Source organism: Aspergillus pseudonomiae (genome assembly GCF_009193645.1).
Source record: "Aspergillus pseudonomiae strain CBS 119388 unplaced genomic scaffold BDV37scaffold_111, whole genome shotgun sequence".
Taxonomy (NCBI): domain Eukaryota; kingdom Fungi; phylum Ascomycota; class Eurotiomycetes; order Eurotiales; family Aspergillaceae; genus Aspergillus; species Aspergillus pseudonomiae.
The window spans coordinates 38,067-55,908 of NW_022476103.1; the positions used below are offsets into that span (position 1 = coordinate 38,067).

A 17,842-nucleotide genomic window follows, 5' to 3' on the forward strand; every position below is an offset into this window, starting at 1 on the left:
TCAAATCTTTTTCGAGTCCCGTTGCACAGACACCCGAGAAGACGGGATTTCTCCTCCTTTTAATTTATATCCCTGTTATTTTTAGTGTTCAGGACCGAGGAAATCCACACCTCGGACGACTTGGGGGGCTTTCAATGGTCTGGGTGAAGATCATCATAATCGTTATGGAGTCACGGAGCTAACCTTGACTACTAATGATAGTACCTGATGAACCCAACTAACGGGAGACTAACCACGAACTGTTAGTCAACCAGAAATCCTGCAAATCGCTGAAACAGGACCCTTTCAGGGCATGTGCTTGTTCCGAAGCCATGACTTTCATTTTCTCTTGCTTGTCCCCTCAATCAGGCGAGCCTGATAGTCATTATTATTCATTCTTTTTGCAATTGTTCATTCGTTCCTTCGTTCCTTCGTTCCTTCACTCTGTGTTGAGCACTGTGTAATTTCTTGGAATTTCTTTGCTTCCATTCTTTCTCTCTGTGCGGAGTTTCTTTTCTCTCTTTTTAAATCCCCTCTTTTACTTACTGGGCGGTTTTTATCCGTGTTGCATTTGAGTGCCTGTCAGCCAAACCTTCCCTTTGTTGGAGTGCATACCGAACAAGGATTGGCCGACTTTTCCTCTTCTCAGTGTTGAATGACATGCTGGCATGTCTCTGCAGTAATCCACATTGAAAATCAGACCAGCCTGTTCGTGACAGGGATCATTTTCTTCATCCTCCTTTAACGTTCAACGTCCTACTTTCGACATTTTGGACTTTTTTTCTTCTAACCCCCTACTCTTCCTTTTCTATCCTCCTTGGATAAGTGGAGGCATTTGAGGTATGTCACTGCGCCCTTGCATTATTATAGCTGTATCCACTGATCATCGCGATCCCTAGCGGCAGCAAGATCGCTCGCGGTGTCTCAGATCAAAATGTGGTTGAAGGTTTCATCGAATTTCCATCGGTCGAAGAAGCCGGTAATTGGAACTCCTACTTTGGTCGGCAAGACCTGGGATGATAATGAATACCAGTCCTTTCCTCTTGTTTCTGGTGTGCAGAAAGAAAACAACAAATATCATGCAAAAACCTTGCCAACCCCGCCAAAGTATGTGCCAGCTAGGAAGTAGCACAGCTCTACGCTCTCTAACCCGTTTTAGGAACTCTTCTCAGCCGCGCCGGCCGGACACGGTTGGGATGGCAGGCCCATATTCGCAAGATACCATGGCGGACAGCCGACGTAAACCCTCGATCAGTTTAACGCATTTTCTCCCTCAGGACTCGGACATTCCCGGTCGAACGGACAGCCGTTCAATCTCACCTCCTGACTCGCCGGTTTTCCTTGGCCATGGACCTGCTAGTCTAGGCAGCTCTCGAGTCTCATCCCTAGAGGAAGAATTCGAGCAGTACTTCGGGGGCGGACAGACGGAGAAGACATTCACCAGCCACATACCTGTTTTGCGCAAGCACGCAGATAATCAAGAAGATCCCACTCCGTCTTTTACGCGACCTGCTACCGCATGGGACACTTTCTCCCGTGAACAGAATAACATAGATACATTTGCGCATGCGGCTCCCGGATGCACGTTCGAAACTCACATATCCTCGGACGCTAGAGCTATAGAGTCTCGTAGTTCGGACGTTCTCAACTGGGGCAGGGAGCAGAAAAGAAAGCTTTCAGGAGCCCGTAGCCGACCAAAAGAAAGTGACCTCTTCCTCCCACCCAATATGCGAGTGCCTTGGAAGGGTGCTAGTGGAAGATCTCCGATCGTGGAACCCTTGCAGGAAAAGCCAAGAGCCAGATCATCATCTCGTGTGCACTTGTCGAGGAGTTCCTCTAAGTTAAGAGGTCGAGAGAGCCCATCACCTAGTGGCGCATACCTTGGGGGTTTTCCTTCCATCGTCACGACTATCTCGAGTGGTGAAGCAAACACGAATGTTCCGGAGATGCATGCGCCAAGCAAGAATATCCACCGAACAGTGTTTGAGGAGCCGACCCCTCCTGCGACTAGCGCAAGCAGCCGTGCTCCGCCACGCGTCAATCTACCGGAGCCTGATCTCACCAGTACCCTTGCTGGCTTAAAACTCACCAACGAAGATGACTTCGGTCTACCATCGAGCCGTTTCAGTGTAACTACCTACGAGCCCACAGAAGCAGGCAGTTCAACCGCGACAGGCAGTCCACGAGGGAGTATCGACGCTGCTTCCCAGTCTACCGAGTACCAACCTTCCATAATGTCCAGAAAACGTCCCGTTCCCAGCTCGGTAGCTCCAGGGAAGAAGCCATCGCGCAAGCCCACTCCGTCTCAAGAAACGAACGAACTTCTGCCTTGTACCCCAGCGCAACAAACCCAAAATCGCATCGAAATGTTGGAAGCAAGGAGAGACTACCTTGCACGCCGCAAAGCAAGCATCAATACTATGATTTACGAGTTGACGCAAGTCATCCAGCCCAGCCCCATTGCTTACGATCTGGCTGCAAGGGACGAGGTCAAGAAAACGGTCGCCAGCTTGAACAACGAACTGGCTGATATCATTAAAGAAGAACACGAGATTGGCATGAAACTATTCCGAGCATGGAGGAAGCGTGACGAACAGGAATGCAATGGTGGCAGCAGCGGTTTATGGGTTAAACGAGTGACTAGCTGAAGGGCGGTTCTCTGGGTCTTCTACATTCTTTCCCTTCTCCTTTTATTTTCCCTTATTCTCATCAACATACTTCTCTCCTAGATACTTTTTAATTTGTTGGCATCTCTCTTCCTTCGTTTCTCTCCCTCTCTGCGCTGAGTTGTCTTTTCCTGTTATTCAAGATCTATCGGCGAAGCCATACCCCTAGCGTTGCATATACCCTAAATGAGCGTTTTACCAAAAAACAAAAAAAACCAATTCGCATCTTGAACATTAGTCTAATAATACAAACGGCGCATGATCAGCAGTTACTATGCGGTATTCAAAGAACACCAAGGCCACGAGTTGGGTTGTAAATGGAACCTCATAGTTTGGTCGGTTCTGTTAATCAACGAGCCTGTGCCGAGTCGACCAAGTGGGCAGCATTGACCCTGTTTGGTTTTGGCTTCGGTGAGGTATATTGAAATTGAGAATAACAATATATGAGTTTGTTCAGATACTGCAAATAGCGATGAGGCCCCATATGGTAACCCTCCACCATTGCGCTCGTAGCTCGTAGCTCGTTGTATATCGTGAAAATAGCGTAGGGCCGTCCTCAAGAGAGATTTATTTCTTTCCCGACTTCTTGATGCCCTGAGCACCAGTGTTCAATGGGCCCTTGCCCTTGGCCTTGTCCATCAATTCCTTCTTGGCCTTGGCCTCTGGTTGTAGTGAAGACGATCAGTATGGACAAGCGAAATGTAGACGATGGAATTCGACATCCATACCAGCCTTCTGTCTTTCCTTGAATGCGAGATCATCGTCATCGAGCTCCTTCTTTTCCTTCTTGGCAGCCTTCAAAGGCTTGACCTTGCCACCTGGGAATTCCAAGTCAATAGACGCCCTGTATGATGATAGCAAATGTGTGACATACCTTCTCTGCTTGCACCGCCCATTTTGATTTAATGATATAGTTTGTAAGGTGTAAGAGTAACCGACGGGCGAAAAAACAACGTGGCTGATCGAAAGTGGAAACAAAAGGAGGGGGAAAGGAAAAAAAATTGATGGCGCGAAACACAGCTTATCTTGTTGCCGCCATGTGCGGGGTGGCACTAGTACTGGATTTGGTTAGGCACAAAATCTCCTCCTTGACACCGCCTTCATCAACTTCTTGATAAAGTGACTGGGAAAGTACCGCGTCAAGTCATCTCTCATCTCGACCTATCATCCCGATATCGTGTCATTCGGCTTTGGTTTTTTCTATCTGTTCCTTTTGGCGTCTAGGTCATCATTTCACGCTCACATAAAATCGCTTCCTGGAGAAGACTCATGTTCAATTCGGGACAGTAGTCGAAGTTGGCAAGGGCTCGTGGCATCTCTAGCCGGTTGGACTTTCTCAATACACTCCCCCTAAACTTCATCATCGGAAGCATTCTTGCTAACCGAGGATCATTCTTCTTGTCTTTAAAGCTGCTCTAAAGGCCAGTCGTACTACATACAAATCACCTCTGGTCTTGTTCTTGTATACGTCAAGTGGAGGACCTGTCGCATCATGGCTTCACGTCGGTCGAGGTCTCCATCGACCCCTTCTGAGGGTGAGATCATCGAATCAGGTTCAGAGACGAAGGCAACTACGTCGCAAATTCCTCTTAATGGCAACAGCGTTGACCGTCCCACCAGAGCCAGTACATCACCGGCGCCCAGATCTCCAGCATCTCTAAGCAGCAGATCGTCTCGTCGCCGGAGATCGAGGACGAGATCGCGTTCCCGTTCCCGCTCTCCCTACCGAAGCTACAGAGGACATAAGCGTCGACTTGACGATGATTATGATGATCGACGGTTCCGGAACGACCTCTCACGACGCGGCGGATATCCGTACGATGACCGGTACTATAACCGCGGTTCCTCCCATAGACGGCCAAGACCCTATCACGACTATGATCGAGAGGAGGATTACGGCGGAGGTCTTCGATATAGCGATGACTATGACCGACGCCGGGATAAGCGCCCTCGTACTCGAAGCCGAACACCGCCGTACCGCGAAGTCCGGAAACCTAGGCAATACTCGGGTGACGAGTGGGAAACCCCTAGGGAGGAAAGTGTAGCTTCCAGAGATGCTAGAAGAAGGTCGTCTACTGAACAGTTAGTGAGCGAACGAGGGCAAACACCCGTCGCTCGAGATTCCAAAGGTGATACTGAAACTCGAACGAATCAGGTGCAGCAAGGTTCTGAAGATACCATGTCGCTTACTGAGGAAAGGTATGCTGTTACTGTTTGCTGTGTGTGTAGAGTATCTCTTACTGATTGTTGTTAGCACAAACGCAACGACGCAAGACACCCACGAAGAGCCTCAACCGGCCGAGCCGGTTGACGAAGCAACTCAATTGGAGGCTCGTCGGAAACGGCGTGAAGCTATTAGAGCTAAGTATAGAGGCCAGGCTACGCCTTTACGTTTACAGGCACTCCATATCGCAGGCGATGGGGGCTCGTCTACACCTAATAGCGAGCCAGTTGCACCAAACAATGCAGCGTCAGGTATGTGGCTTTTTCACCTGTGTTCCACCGAGGTGCCCTAGAGCATTGTTAAACTAACACGAAATTTCTTTTGCAGACTCGCAGCTGTCAGCTTCCGAAACACCAAACGACAGTACTGGAGAGGCTTTCTCCGACTTCAAGATCGGCAACGATGCTGATTTGCTTAATGATGATGCTCCGGTGGATGGAACTGATAAAGATGAACCTTCTGCAGCGGACTATGATCCCACCCTTGACATGAAAGCTGAGAGGGAAAGGCATACCAGTGCGGACGTTTCTGCGGCGTCATACGACGAGACAAAAACGACCAAACAAGATGTTCTAATCCCCGATGCTGTTCCAGTGCAGCAAGAACAGCCCAAGGCGAAGGATCCATACGACATGTTTGCAGAGGATGATGATGACATGTTTGCCGAAGAATCACAGGATACAGCACAGCCAGCGCACGCTTCGGCCATGCCCGCCGTGCCTCAGCCACAGGAGCTGGATATCAGCATGATGGACAACTGGGATGATCCGGAAGGATACTACAATGTGCGTCTTGGTGAGTTGATCAACGGGCGATATCATGTACAGCAGAACCTCGGCAAGGGAATGTTCTCATCGGTCGTACGCGCGACCGACTCAAAAACCGGTAAGCTGGTTGCAGTCAAGATTATTCGACAAAATGACACCATGAGGAAGGCTGGTATGAAGGAAATTGGCATTTTGGAACAGCTTCATGAAGCCGATCCCGATGATAAAAAGCACATTATCAAATTCGAGCGCCATTTCGATCACAAGGGACATCTCTGCATGGTTTTTGAGAATCTCAGCATGAACTTACGTGAGGTGTTGAAGAAATTTGGACGAGATGTGGGGTTGAATCTAATGGCGATTCGGGCGTACGCACAGCAGATCTTCCTCGGGCTGAGTTTGCTTCGGAAGTGTAATATCCTCCATGCGGACTTGAAACCCGACAATCTGCTGGTTAACGAACAGCGAAACATTCTCAAGGTTTGTGACTTGGGCTCTGCATCCTCGACCACGGAGAACGAGATTACACCGTACCTTGTGAGTCGGTTCTACAGAGCCCCCGAGATCATCCTGGGTATACCCTACGATCAGGCCATTGACGTGTGGTCCATTGGCTGTACGCTATTCGAGTTGTACACGGGCAAGATTTTGTTTACGGGGCGGAATAACAATCAGATGCTACGGTCGATAATGGAATGTCGGGGCAAATACCCTCCCAAGCTTCTGCGAAAGGGATCGCTGACACACATGCATTTTGACGACATGTTGAATTTCCACAGCACCGAAGAAGACAAGATCACAGGGCGTCTGGTCACGCGGGTGGTTGACTTCAAAAAGCCCACTCGGGATCTGAAAACGAGGCTGATGGGCAAAGGTACTCGCGGAATGACGGACAGCGAGGCGAAGGAGCTGGCACTGTTTGTGGATCTGCTGGATCGCTGTTTGAGTCTCAACCCGGAAAAGCGGTGCACGCCGGCTGAGGCTCTGAAGCATCCGTTCATTTTGCGGCCGAAGGCTTAGTTCGTTGCCTGGAGTGGAGCTCCGACTCACCGTTCCTTGTATATAGTATAATGTCATCGTAGTATACTTGTGTCTACTCAAATCCAATGGGAATATACCACCGTTCCCCATGTCCATCGGGCGAAGTTGCCACTTATCTGATTGCCAGGTGGAGCAGGGATTTGCATTGTCCAGGCCAACACCTCCTCTCTAGTGGTGGCAAACATCAGGCTGTCTGACTCAATGGATGATGCAAAGACGATCCCGATCCCGATCCATGGTCGCTGACGAAAGGGGGGGTTGGTCTTTGTTGTCGTTGTTATTGTGTGAGTCTATATGCAAGGATCCGACGTGAATGTGAGACGGTGATAGGGTCGGTATGGAGTATCCCATCCCTCGATTCCACCACCACCACGAGCCTCGCTCCTCCATCCACGCGAGGCGCAACGAGGCAAACAATAGTTGTGGAGAAAAGGAAAGGGCCAGAGACTCAAATCATCATGCCAGAAAGCCGTCCAGAATGATGTCAGCAACTCCCAGTTGAGGAGGCGTTCATGTTACACGTCTATCCCTTGAATCTTCCCTCTCTCGTTTCAATAATGAGCCTGTCGGTATGACGAGGGACCAGTGAAGGAACGAAGGCCATCGCAGTCAGTATGACTTCATCATTGCAGGATCTCCCAATGGCTTCGGTCTTCATCCGTCGACCGTTAGAGTATAGGTCAGAAGGATAAGCAACAATATTTGCAGACCTATCAGACCGGAATGCAGATTCATTTTCTTTTCTTTTGTTTGGCCCCTTGCGGAGGGGACCCTAGATTGGGATCCATTCTTAAGACTGCTCTTATCGTGTCTGGGGTACAGAATGCAAGTCAGTTTCGCAAAAAGGTGTCGATGAACGATGATCGTAATCTTAAAGGGATTCCTTTTTTCTTCGTTTCTCGGTGTTACTGTGGAGGCGATCTTTTTTTATTTTCCTTATTTATTTTTGTTCCTACGGAGTATGTTGTGATTTTGGATGTTCATGTCTGCCGAGATTTTGGATCGGGGAGTTTATTATTAGAATATCATTTTGGCTAGTCGTTATTATTAATTCTGATTCTGATTTTCATCGTCGTCATGGACCAAGTTACGAGTATCAAAGTTCCGCCGAGCCAATGAAGAAATCTCCGACTCCTCCATTAGTGCCAACAGGGATGCTTTTCCCAGTTGCTTCAGGTGGCTTCCTGAATTTTCAGGTCCGCCTCGAGTGCGTCGAAGTAGGGATCATGTGAGATCTGGGGGGGTGGGAGGAGGGAAGTCTTAACTCATCCCTCGACCTCAACTTCATGCTTTCCGAGTTGCAAAATCGAAGGGAGAGATGATGTGTCCAGTTTCTGACCAAGTAGAGTGATTCGTGATTCCAATATAGGAATGCATCCGTCTATCATGAAATCGAGTGGACCAAACCACCGAAAGTCAGTCGGTGGACGGGGGGACCATGACCAGGTTGAGCATTGATTGATATTGAACATGAGATGAAGTGTTAGAACTTAAGCTGAGTGCGTGTGCTTTTCTGGCCCGTGCAGCCGCGCGACACAGAAACAGGAGCCACGGACCGCCTTACTTTCTGGATCTCACCGACCAATCCCCACCGCCCACAGGAAACTTGGAACTTTTTTTGGAACGGCAAACGTGGCAGCGCAGAGCAGCCAATCACCGGCCGCCGGGGCTGTCACTCGATGTTCTCGAAGTGGATGAAGATCCGCGGTCATTGGGCTTGATGAACTTGCCTCACTTCTTGACTTTTCTTACTCGTCCTGCGCGCTCGCCATTGGACTGCGCCTTTAGGGGCCTAATTTATGCTAAACGGGGCATTAATTATCTGTGTATATTTTATAAGGTTTCTGCGACAAGCGGTGTGTTGTGTCTAACTACTTAATCATTCTAGGTGGAGTCCATGGAAAGAAGAAGTGGAAATGTTCCGCTATCACAGCGAAATTAGAGAGAGAGGCAAGAGTGACTTGTAGGTGGTACATACATACTTGGTAGCGTTGGATCCTCTCGGTTGATATTCTTACTACGTAGTCCATGGGCGACGGGGGAAAGGAAGACAAGGCAAAACAGAAAACGCCTCGCGATGTAGTCAGCATCATATCGAACTACGAGTAGAATTTAAGCGCCAATTTCCAACCCATGTTCGAGAGACTACCGTTTCTGGCCGATTACAGGTCATTAGTCAACGGTCCTCTGGTCGAACATCCCCCCTGACCAACCTTTCCCGTCCGGATTGCTGGCCCTGTCATGGCCTGGGAGGGGCTTGATAGGTGACGGACGATGTTTGTTGTGGTCGAGGCTATCGATCAATCTGGGACACTTCCCCCCTTCCCCGAGGTCTAGATTGAAAGTTATCCATCTTGAGCAAGTTACTTTCGGCAGTGGAGCCATGAGATGAGCTGGCACTCTTGTGTCGTTTCCCTCGTTCTCTCTCTCTCTCTCCCTCTTGTCTCGTTTGGCACTGAGAATGAATAGGTTCCCGGACGACAGGCTACCGGGAGAGGAAAGGTTAACAGGCTGTCAAGGTACCCTATGGGTTCCATCGTCGTACCCCATCCGTGGGTGGTTACTTCGGGTTGCACATCGCTTTTGGCTTTCATTGAGTCGGTCAGTGAGGCAAAACAAACCGTTTCGTCCATGTTCCTCATCAATAGAGTCCAAAGGCTGTGGGGTCAAGGCGGGCGCCCCTCCCAGCCTCATTGTCACCTTTCTCACTATGACCACCGGTTCAGTAAACAGAGTTTCATGGCTTTGTTCTCCCATGAAATCATAAATTGTTCCGAAAGGGGGGTTGGCGAGGTTGTGTGTGGGGGGCGCTAAAGGAAAGGATGGACGTTCTTCCGTCAGATCGGAATCTCGACCGTCCAGAAAAAGAAGACCAGACGATGGAACCTTTAGACGACCCATCGTTGACAATCCAAATTTGCCGCCTTCAGGTCCAGGTGACACTTTCCAATCAGGGCGTTCTCCAGGCGGATTCATCTTCCATCCCCTTCCGGGTTCAGCCAATGCGCTCGGACCAGCGATTGAGCAACAGAAACCAAAATCTGCAACTGCGACAGGCCTGTCACACTTCCGCTCCCACACCGCCTCGCTCTCCTACCTAACCAAGTGATTCATGGCTTAGGCCCGAATCCTGACGAAGGGAAGAAAAAAAGAAAAAGACCCCACCATTCCATCACATTGGCAAAAACAGAACAGCTCCGCCTACGTAAAGTGGTGGTCCCCATTCCCCAGGCAGCAAATCAACGTGACTGCTAGCATGCTAGTATGCTACCAGCTCTTACCGCAGTCGATCAACAAGTACAGCCACTGGGGCCACTGGGCCACTCGGCAGGGTACGAACTAGTCTTACCGTTGCCTTCCATACCTTCCAAATTCTTAAACATCCTTGCCTTGTGACCGACAAGGCAACAATGGTAAACTTGTACTCCGTATAAGATTGTAAAATGTAGAAATTTTCCCTTTTTGGGCTTCTGGTATTCTCCTCCACCCCAGATGTAATGTATACATATGTATGTATGTATGTCGGCAGGATTCATGTAGGGTTGACTCATCCAAGCGATCCACTGTGGGCATATCATTAATTAGTCTAATCACATCTTGCCTCCTTTTTGTCTCGATCATGGCGTCGGTGATTACGATCTGAGTCAGGTAACTATATCAACTCCGTATAGTTCCGTAATATGGTTCGTTCGTGTCGGAAGGGGTTAATGAACCTTTTTTGGATGGATGCTTCCGGAGAGGAGCTTCGGAAGATGGGAGATGGAGATGATGGAGAGAGTCTTCGCCCACCACGCCCCAGAACCAGCGTTCCAAGCCATCAGTGTCTCGCCTTCGGTCGTTGGTTGGATGCATGAAAGGGCCCCGGCCTTGTCGGTGGAGATGGTCCGTTCCCCTCCTTTCCTATTTGTAGCCGAACCCTCTCACTAGTCTTCGCATCATACATCTTGCTAGCCCCTCTCCGTGGGTCGCCGTCGTTCCCAATCAGCGTCATCCGGCCATCTTGCATGCTTAACATGTAACGGAGAAGTTACATAAAAGGGGGGGCAAAGGGGTGATTGATTCGTTCCGAATCATGAGTGGCCGGCTGTTTCCTGTTTCTGATTCGACTATGATCCTCTTCTTATGAGGCAAAACCCGTCTGAGGTAATTTTCGACCGGTGGTGGGTGGTGGTTGTGGTCGTAGTGGTTGTTGTGGTGGCCACTCTGGACCAAACTCGAATGACCCACGAGTGTCTCTTTCGCCCACGTATTTCATTTCTTCTTGCTGACGGATTTTTAGCCTTTGGGGGGGGATCTAGTATTAAAACAATTAAAATAAAATCACTAACTAAAAAAATAATAATTAAAAATCACTTGGTTTTAAAAATAAATAAATAATTTTTTTTTTTTTTTAAAAAAAAAAAATATTATTATTATTATTATTATTATTATTTATTATTTTTATTGGGATTTTCCCATTTCCCCTACACACTTTACGTTCCCTCCACTCTCCTTATCGCTATTGTCCTCTTGTTCTTCATACTTACTTCTTCTCGCTCTCCCCATCCAACTCTCTCTCTCTCCCTCTACCTCTCCCTCTTCTGTCCCTCCCGCCTCCTCCCCCCTTCATATCACCGTTTTAATCTGTCTACTTTTTGGTTTTAGTTTGATTTGTTCACTGTTCTCGTGCGTTTCATTCCCTTTCTGACTCAGCCCGGACAAACCCCCCTTAACTATCCATCCATCCATCGCAATCTGCAACTATCCCTACATAATACAAGACGGTCGGTACTTGTCGGCCACATTTATATCTATCCGCTGGCCACCACGGTCCGCCTCCAATACCAACCTCCCTGGTTTGCTGGACTACCTACCGTACTGGTGTTGGACATTGATACTATAAAAAACTAAAAAAAGTCTCTGGGCTGTGCAACATCCTGAACGTTGCCACAACTACCCGCGTCTACTTACTACTACTACTACTACTACTACTACTACTACTACTACTACTACAACGGCCACTGCCAAAAAAAAGAGACATCAAGATCTACAACTGGATCAACCTCGCCACTTGGATTTCCCCATAGGACCTGCATTACTCTTCCCGTTGACAGGCGTCTCCATTCCCTTGATGGATCCTTAAGGCGACTTCTTCTTGTTCCGTGTGCTATATAAATACTGGTTTTGGATGTTTAAAACCCGTCCCTACTGGATTCTACAGGACCATTCTTAACCCGGATCACCGACTTTCTATCCCTTACATCCTTTGATCAAACCCTCTCTCTTCCACCCGGACGGAGAGAGTTCCCTCGTTCTGGTCTCCTGGGATCCACTTGATCATCTTTGTCACCCTTATCTTATCCCCTTCACTCCCGCTGCCCTCATGCTTGCTCCAACTCCGTTGAGCATGTATCCTCCAATGCTCCCCACCCCTCCGCCTTCTCCGCCTATCACCCGCTGTTATGCACCGGAAGACCGTTTGGGACTGCTCTTGGCCAACCGGCTGGAGTTGAGGGGAATCCTGGGAGTAGGTGCTTACGGGGTCGTCTACACGGCCATTGACATCCATACCAATCTGATGTATGCGGTCAAGGCCCTCAACAAAGCTGGCCTGGATCCGCGCCAGCTCAAGTTTCAACAGCGTGAGATCAAGTTGCACCATATGGCCAGTCAACACCCCAATGTGGTTTCCTTGGTCCGCATAATGGATTCCGTCGACTGCACCTATGTAGTCATCGAGTTCTGCCCCGAAGGTGACCTGTTCTCCAGTATCACGGAGAAAGGCAACTTTGTGCACAATGACCCCTTGGTCAGGCGGGTGTTCCTTCAAATTCTGGATGCTGTTCAGTACTGCCATAACATTGGAATCTACCACCGGGATCTCAAGCCGGAAAACATCCTGGTGACCGACCAGGGGTTGACCGTCAAGCTAGCTGACTTCGGCCTTGCTACCACGGATGCCTGTACATCGGATTTTGGTTGCGGGTCGACTTTCTACATGTCACCAGGTACGCCACCCCTTTCCCTCCCTCCTTGAATCCCCCCTCCTTTGTCGTCGCCGATCGAGATCAGTGGCTAACAGTTGGCCTGCAACATAAAGAATGTCAGCAACCAAATCCCCGCCCAATGTCATGGTATGAATCCGCTCCCAATGATGTCTGGAGTCTGGGCGTAATCTTGGTCAACCTGACCTGTGGCCGCAACCCCTGGAAGCGCGCCTCTCCTGAGGATTCCACATTCCGGGCCTACCTGAAGGATCCGCACTTCCTCAAGTCTATTCTTCCTTTGACCGATGAGATGATCTGTATCCTGAGCCGCATCTTCGAGTGCGACCCAAGAAAGAGGATCACCATCCCGGAGTTGCGCACCATGATCCTGGAATGCCCGCAGTTTACCATTCCCCCCTGGGTTTCCATCAACGGCCCAATGCCGGTCGACTTTGTCAATCACCCACAGGTCCCTGTGCACCACATCCCCTCGGATGTCTATGATTCGCAGTCCTCCGTGTCTTCTGGCTCCTCTCACTACTCCGACTCGTTGCAGTCGGCGGTGTCGGATGCGTCCTCGTTCACAGAAGGCTACCCCGACGTAGATAGTGTCTCGTCGATGTCTTCCGTGGGACTGGACTGCGAGGCCGATTGCAAGAACATCTTCGCGCCAACGGACTCGATCACGTGCAGTGACTTCGTTGAGCCGCTGCTGATGCCTTTCCCACACCCTATCCCAGTCCCTGCCTACTAAGCAGTGGTTCCTTCAAAAAACTATTTAACGCAGGTTTATGATTTAACGGCAATACCTTTCGATTTCCCAGGGATACACTCAAAACATTCCTTCGACTATTTCTGGGTTATATCGCCTTGCATTTCTGAAGCGACAAGTGTATTATTTCACGGCGCAGAAAGCCTGGGAGAGCAGGTTTTTTTGAACATATGCCTTAATTTCTTTCATTTGGACCCTTTCCTGGATTTGTGGATAATACCCGGATCATTGCCCGCTGGATAATGGCCGGTGTGCCGGAGTTGCCTTCTTGGAACGGTTTCCGCCAACTCGCTCCGTGAGGTTTTGTTGGATGTCGGAAACGTCGATTCTGTTTTATTAGTAATATGTTTATTCTTATTTTGTTTCCTTGTCTGTGATACATTGCTCTCGTTTTGGGTGGGATTTGTGGGCTTTTATGATACACTTGCTGTCATGATGGTTGACTGTTGGCGTTCACTTCCCTTGATCCTTCTTGTTGTTTCTCACCTTGGCATTGAAAGAAGAAAAGAAAATACCCCTGGATCAAGACAGCATTGCATTGTTTCCTGTTTGCACGGAGTTTGTGGAGGGCCGCTTGGATACTTTGGTTACACTTTCACTCTTTTTTTTTCTCGATGATACCTGGGAGCCGGGGAGAAATGACTCTCCGCTCTTGATCTCGTTTTTGATCTTTTCGTTTCGATCTACTGGTACATAGCTTTTGATCCGTTGGTTCGATATGTCGCACCCAGATCTGTTCGGTTCCCCTCTGATGGAGATATTTGAGATAGCCATACGAGAGTTCACCCAGGTCGTCCGCACATGGGCCGACCAGAAGGGGTAGAACCAGAGTGAAGCGTGGATACAGCGCTATAAATAGAGATATGACGACCGCGATCTCTTCGTTCACTTCTTTCTTTTCTACTACCGACCTCTCATTTTTCAATTTCGTCTCCCTCTACTTTTTTTTATTTTTAATTGAGTATCCACCGGAAATAAGGTGTCCGCTATGATGCGGTGAACTTAGACTTTTGTTTGTTTGTGCGTTTATTCCTGCTCTAGAGGCAGCCGATCTTATTGCACTTTGACATGGCGGGCCCAGGCACCCTGGGCTTGCGTGGCATGGCCACCCTTGCAACCATTCTTCGTTGGCGGGCGATGACACTTGATGCGTTATCTCAGTCCTGAGTTCACGGTGGGTCCGGCGCTTACAGGCAGCTCCGCCAGGTGAAGCTTCATTCTGAAACGGAGATTGTTTTGACCGAGGTACCCTGGCCCTTGAGGACTTGTGTCATTTCAACGGCTTCTATTTTTATCAGACGGCGTCTGACGGGCTCGTGCGGGCTCGCACAGGCCATGGATTTCTCTTTAGTCTTATGTATGTATATACTATTCCTTATACCGATGTATTATTATGATCCACGTCATCGTGATCTCTACTTATCCACAGCGAATAATATACCACCCGTCGGGGTCGAACTAGCCGAGAAAGCTTTCATCGGTGCCAACCTCATGGTGAAGTATATATAAAACTCCCGGATAACTAATCAATTCAAGGCACTACATGTTCCTGCCACCAGTAACCCGAATCGTCTCACCCGTCACGTACGAGAACAGGGGACTAGCCACGGCCAGGACAGACTTCGCCGCCTCCTCGGGCGAGGCCGGTCTTCCCAACGGGATATCCGGGTATGTCTGCTTCTGCTCGCCCGCGCCGCCCTTGCGCGACTCCAGCTGCTTCCCGGGAATGCCCAGCGCCACCTTGGTGCCGTCTGGCGTGGTAATGAACGCGCCCTTCTCCTTGGCTGCCGTCAGGCGGGTCTGCACATGGCCAAAGGCAATGGTGTTCGACCGGACCCCAAACGCGGGACCCCATTCTTTGGCGATGGTCTTGGTGAGTCCAACCACTCCGGCCTTGGCGAGGGCGTAGTTAGCCTGGCCTCTGCATATCATCAGTAAAAAAGCTACCACCATGGTGACTTAAAAAAAAGACCATAAGAAAGACAATAATAAAAAAAGAAAGAAAGAATACATACGCATTCCCATGAATCCCACTCGTACTGCTGATGTTAATGATCACCCGCGGCTCGCCATCCTTCACCCGGAAATACTTGGCCGCAGCACGCACCAGCTTAAACGGCGCCGTATTGTGCACAGCCAGCATAGTATCCCATTGTTTATCCGTAATCTAGAATAGACCATATTAGCAACACCATACATATAAAATCCAAACATACCACCCAGCCCGCACATGATATATAAATATGAATATATATATATATAAAGAAAGAAAGTAAAAAAGAGAGGAACAAACCTTATGAATCACCCCATCCCACGTAAACCCCGCATTATTAACAATGACATGAATCTTGCCATTCCCGAACTCAGCCGCCTTCTTCACCAACGACTCGATATATGCATCATCGAGAATATCCCCCGTGACGGCGATGGCCCGGTTCGGGCCCGCGGCGTTGATGGCGTTGGCTGTGTTTGTGGCTTTTTCTGTATGTTTGCTTTAGTATCTTGTCCTTTTTCTTTTCTTTTCTTTTTTTTTATTTCATTGTTTTTTTTTTCTTGGTGGTTTGTTTATGTGGCTAGTTCTATATTTATAATTGTGTGTATGGGTGATGATGTATATGTATAGGCAGGAAAGAGGAGGGGGGAAGGGAAACATACCAGCATCGATATCAGCAATGACGACTTTGGCGCCTTCATTGGCGAATAACTTCGCGGTCTCGGCGCCGATGCCCTGGCCACCGCCGGTGATGATGGCGACTTGATTGGCGAGGAGGCCTTGGGGGTAGTTGAGGTGGGAGGAGATCTGGGAGAGACGGTGGGCCATCTTGGTGTCTTTTCTTCGTTTTCTTTTTGTTGGTGTTCGGGTAGCTGTGGTGGAAAGGGTAGATTGGTGGAGTGGAAGTGGTTCTTATACGGGGTATTGCAGGGTAACGTTATGAGGGGTGTTGTCGGGGATGATGCACAACCTTTGGATATAGAGTTAGGCTTGCCGAGGCCCGTGGTTGCAGCCGAGTGCCGACATGCCTTCTTTGTATGTATGTATGTATGGACATACATAGATCGAGGATGGGAAGGAATAAAAAAATATCAGAGTGCATTAATTGGTATCCTGAGAAATAAATAATTACAGTGTTGTTCATGTGTTTAAATGCAAACGCAGCCCATCGGTTGCAGATAGGCTTCCACCGTTCCTTCGTATCCGCGGATGACCTGCTGCAGCCAGGTCCCCTCTAGGTCTGCGCTGGACAGCTCGATTGTTCCTTTGAGCGATGCCACCACCTCCTTACACTGTTGGAGTCGGCCTCGGATGAGCACGCGGCGCACTCGTCGCGTCTCCTCGGGCCCCAATTCATACGCGCCGTACCCGACTTCGTCGTTGCTCGTGCAGACGTGCGCAGCGCATTGGTAGGATATCCAGTAATTGAACAGCTGTAGTGCCAATCCCAGTGTCGTTACGGATATCAGCACGTGCGTGTTATCCTTGTGGCAGCTGTGGCACTGCAGGAACCTTCGACAGACCGACAGCGCCTCCTTGACAGCCTGCAGGCCCTGATCAAATCGCGTATGGATTGGGTCAGCCACAATATGTTGTAGAGTGTTCGCATGGAACTCTATCGTCTCACCACAGTCGCATACGGGCTGTAGGACGTTGGGGATATGTACGGCAAGTGGGAAGCTCGTTAATCCTTTTGTGATAAACTCTTTCTGGAGAAACGTGGGCGACATGGAAGCCGCATGCGTCGAATCGGGTAGCGGATCCCTATACGAAGTCGCGTAGTCCGCCGGCGACTCACTTAGCAGCAGACATGTATTGGCTGTACTAGTTTGACTTAGAGGACTGTCTGTGAGCTGTTGACTGGGTTCTCGCGTCTAGATTCACCACGACTTAGCTCCATGCTACAACCATAGCAGGAGGAAAGAAACGAACCTCACTATCACTTCTATTCAACTCCTGTTCCGCACGCGGTGGCTCGGTGGCTTGAAGAGTCCTGCGTTTCGAGCTCCTCCCGGAGACTTGAACTGCCGACGTTTCCTGAAGCTGTCCTAGTTTCCTCAATGTAGCTCGGTTTTTGCTGCCCTTCGGCTTACCAGACCGATTGGCAACCCGGTACCGACATGGCAACCCATGCCGGAGACAGCGGATGCAAGTATTCTTTCCGCCTAGGTTGCATTTGACCTTGGATTGTCGACAATTCTCGCAAGCGGCCCGGAGCTTGGGGCCATCTCCACCATTACTCGGGGGGTTTTCGGATCCCGCAAGCATTTAGTACCTGAGAGAGTGGGTGAGACTTCACAGTGAAGTTGTAGTCCGGCAGCCCCAATTAGTATAAAGATTTTGTACCAATGGCTGTCAATTTAAAACCTCCAGTATATTCAGCACTGGATCATTTGACCGAAATTAACAATAGTAACCACGACAATATCAGACA

At 49.3% G+C, this 17,842-nt stretch overlaps 6 protein-coding genes across 6 annotated transcripts; 3 read left to right on the top strand and 3 right to left on the bottom strand.

The window, feature by feature from the left end:
* Positions 1 to 913: 913 nt before the first annotated feature.
* Positions 914 to 2,627, top strand: BDV37DRAFT_275810 (uncharacterized protein; the record flags this gene model as incomplete). The annotated part of the gene is made up of 2 exons (XM_032085452.1): positions 914 to 1,086; positions 1,139 to 2,627. The coding sequence occupies 2 exons, from the start codon at positions 914 to 916 to the stop codon at positions 2,625 to 2,627; spliced, it is 1,662 nt and encodes a 553-aa protein (XP_031936105.1).
* Positions 2,628 to 3,212: 585 nt separating this feature from the next.
* On the bottom strand, positions 3,213 to 3,541 carry BDV37DRAFT_288194 (translation machinery-associated protein 7; the record flags this gene model as incomplete). The annotated part of the gene is made up of 3 exons (XM_032088239.1): positions 3,213 to 3,307; positions 3,374 to 3,463; positions 3,520 to 3,541. 3 exons carry the CDS (start codon positions 3,539 to 3,541, stop codon positions 3,213 to 3,215), a joined length of 207 nt encoding a protein of 68 aa, XP_031936106.1.
* A 596-nt stretch (positions 3,542 to 4,137) lies between these two features.
* On the top strand, positions 4,138 to 6,656 carry BDV37DRAFT_275811 (putative serine/threonine protein kinase (Prp4); the record flags this gene model as incomplete). Its single annotated transcript, XM_032085453.1, has 3 exons — positions 4,138 to 4,844; positions 4,900 to 5,120; positions 5,197 to 6,656. 3 exons carry the CDS (start codon positions 4,138 to 4,140, stop codon positions 6,654 to 6,656), a joined length of 2,388 nt encoding a protein of 795 aa, XP_031936107.1.
* A 2,324-nt stretch (positions 6,657 to 8,980) lies between these two features.
* BDV37DRAFT_21222 (uncharacterized protein) lies at positions 8,981 to 9,810 on the bottom strand. The gene has a single exon (XM_032080029.1). The coding sequence runs from the start codon at positions 9,651 to 9,653 to the stop codon at positions 9,192 to 9,194; it is 462 nt and encodes a 153-aa protein (XP_031936108.1). The 5' UTR covers positions 9,654 to 9,810; the 3' UTR covers positions 8,981 to 9,191.
* A 1,892-nt stretch (positions 9,811 to 11,702) lies between these two features.
* On the top strand, positions 11,703 to 13,667 carry BDV37DRAFT_21234 (serine/threonine-protein kinase). Its single transcript, XM_032080034.1, has 2 exons — positions 11,703 to 12,664; positions 12,757 to 13,667. The coding sequence occupies exons 1-2, from the start codon at positions 12,040 to 12,042 to the stop codon at positions 13,395 to 13,397; spliced, it is 1,266 nt and encodes a 421-aa protein (XP_031936109.1). The 5' UTR covers positions 11,703 to 12,039; the 3' UTR covers positions 13,398 to 13,667.
* Positions 13,668 to 14,954: 1,287 nt separating this feature from the next.
* On the bottom strand, positions 14,955 to 17,676 carry BDV37DRAFT_275813 (3-oxoacyl-reductase; the record flags this gene model as incomplete). Its single annotated transcript, XM_032085454.1, has 6 exons — positions 14,955 to 15,336; positions 15,431 to 15,582; positions 15,709 to 15,896; positions 16,071 to 16,236; positions 16,569 to 17,282; positions 17,341 to 17,676. 6 exons carry the CDS (start codon positions 17,674 to 17,676, stop codon positions 14,955 to 14,957), a joined length of 1,938 nt encoding a protein of 645 aa, XP_031936110.1.
* Positions 17,677 to 17,842: the final 166 nt, after the last annotated feature.

Excerpts from the sequence above, each read along its gene's own strand:
- BDV37DRAFT_21222 (XM_032080029.1), bottom strand. The coding sequence starts at position 9,653 with ATGAATCCGCCTGGAGAACGCCCTGATTGGAAAGTGTCACCTGGACCT.
- BDV37DRAFT_21234 (XM_032080034.1), top strand. The coding sequence starts at position 12,040 with ATGCTTGCTCCAACTCCGTTGAGCATGTATCCTCCAATGCTCCCCACC. Across the intron at positions 12,665-12,756 it reads GACTTTCTACATGTCACCAG|AATGTCAGCAACCAAATCCC; the intron begins GTACGCCACCCC and ends TGCAACATAAAG.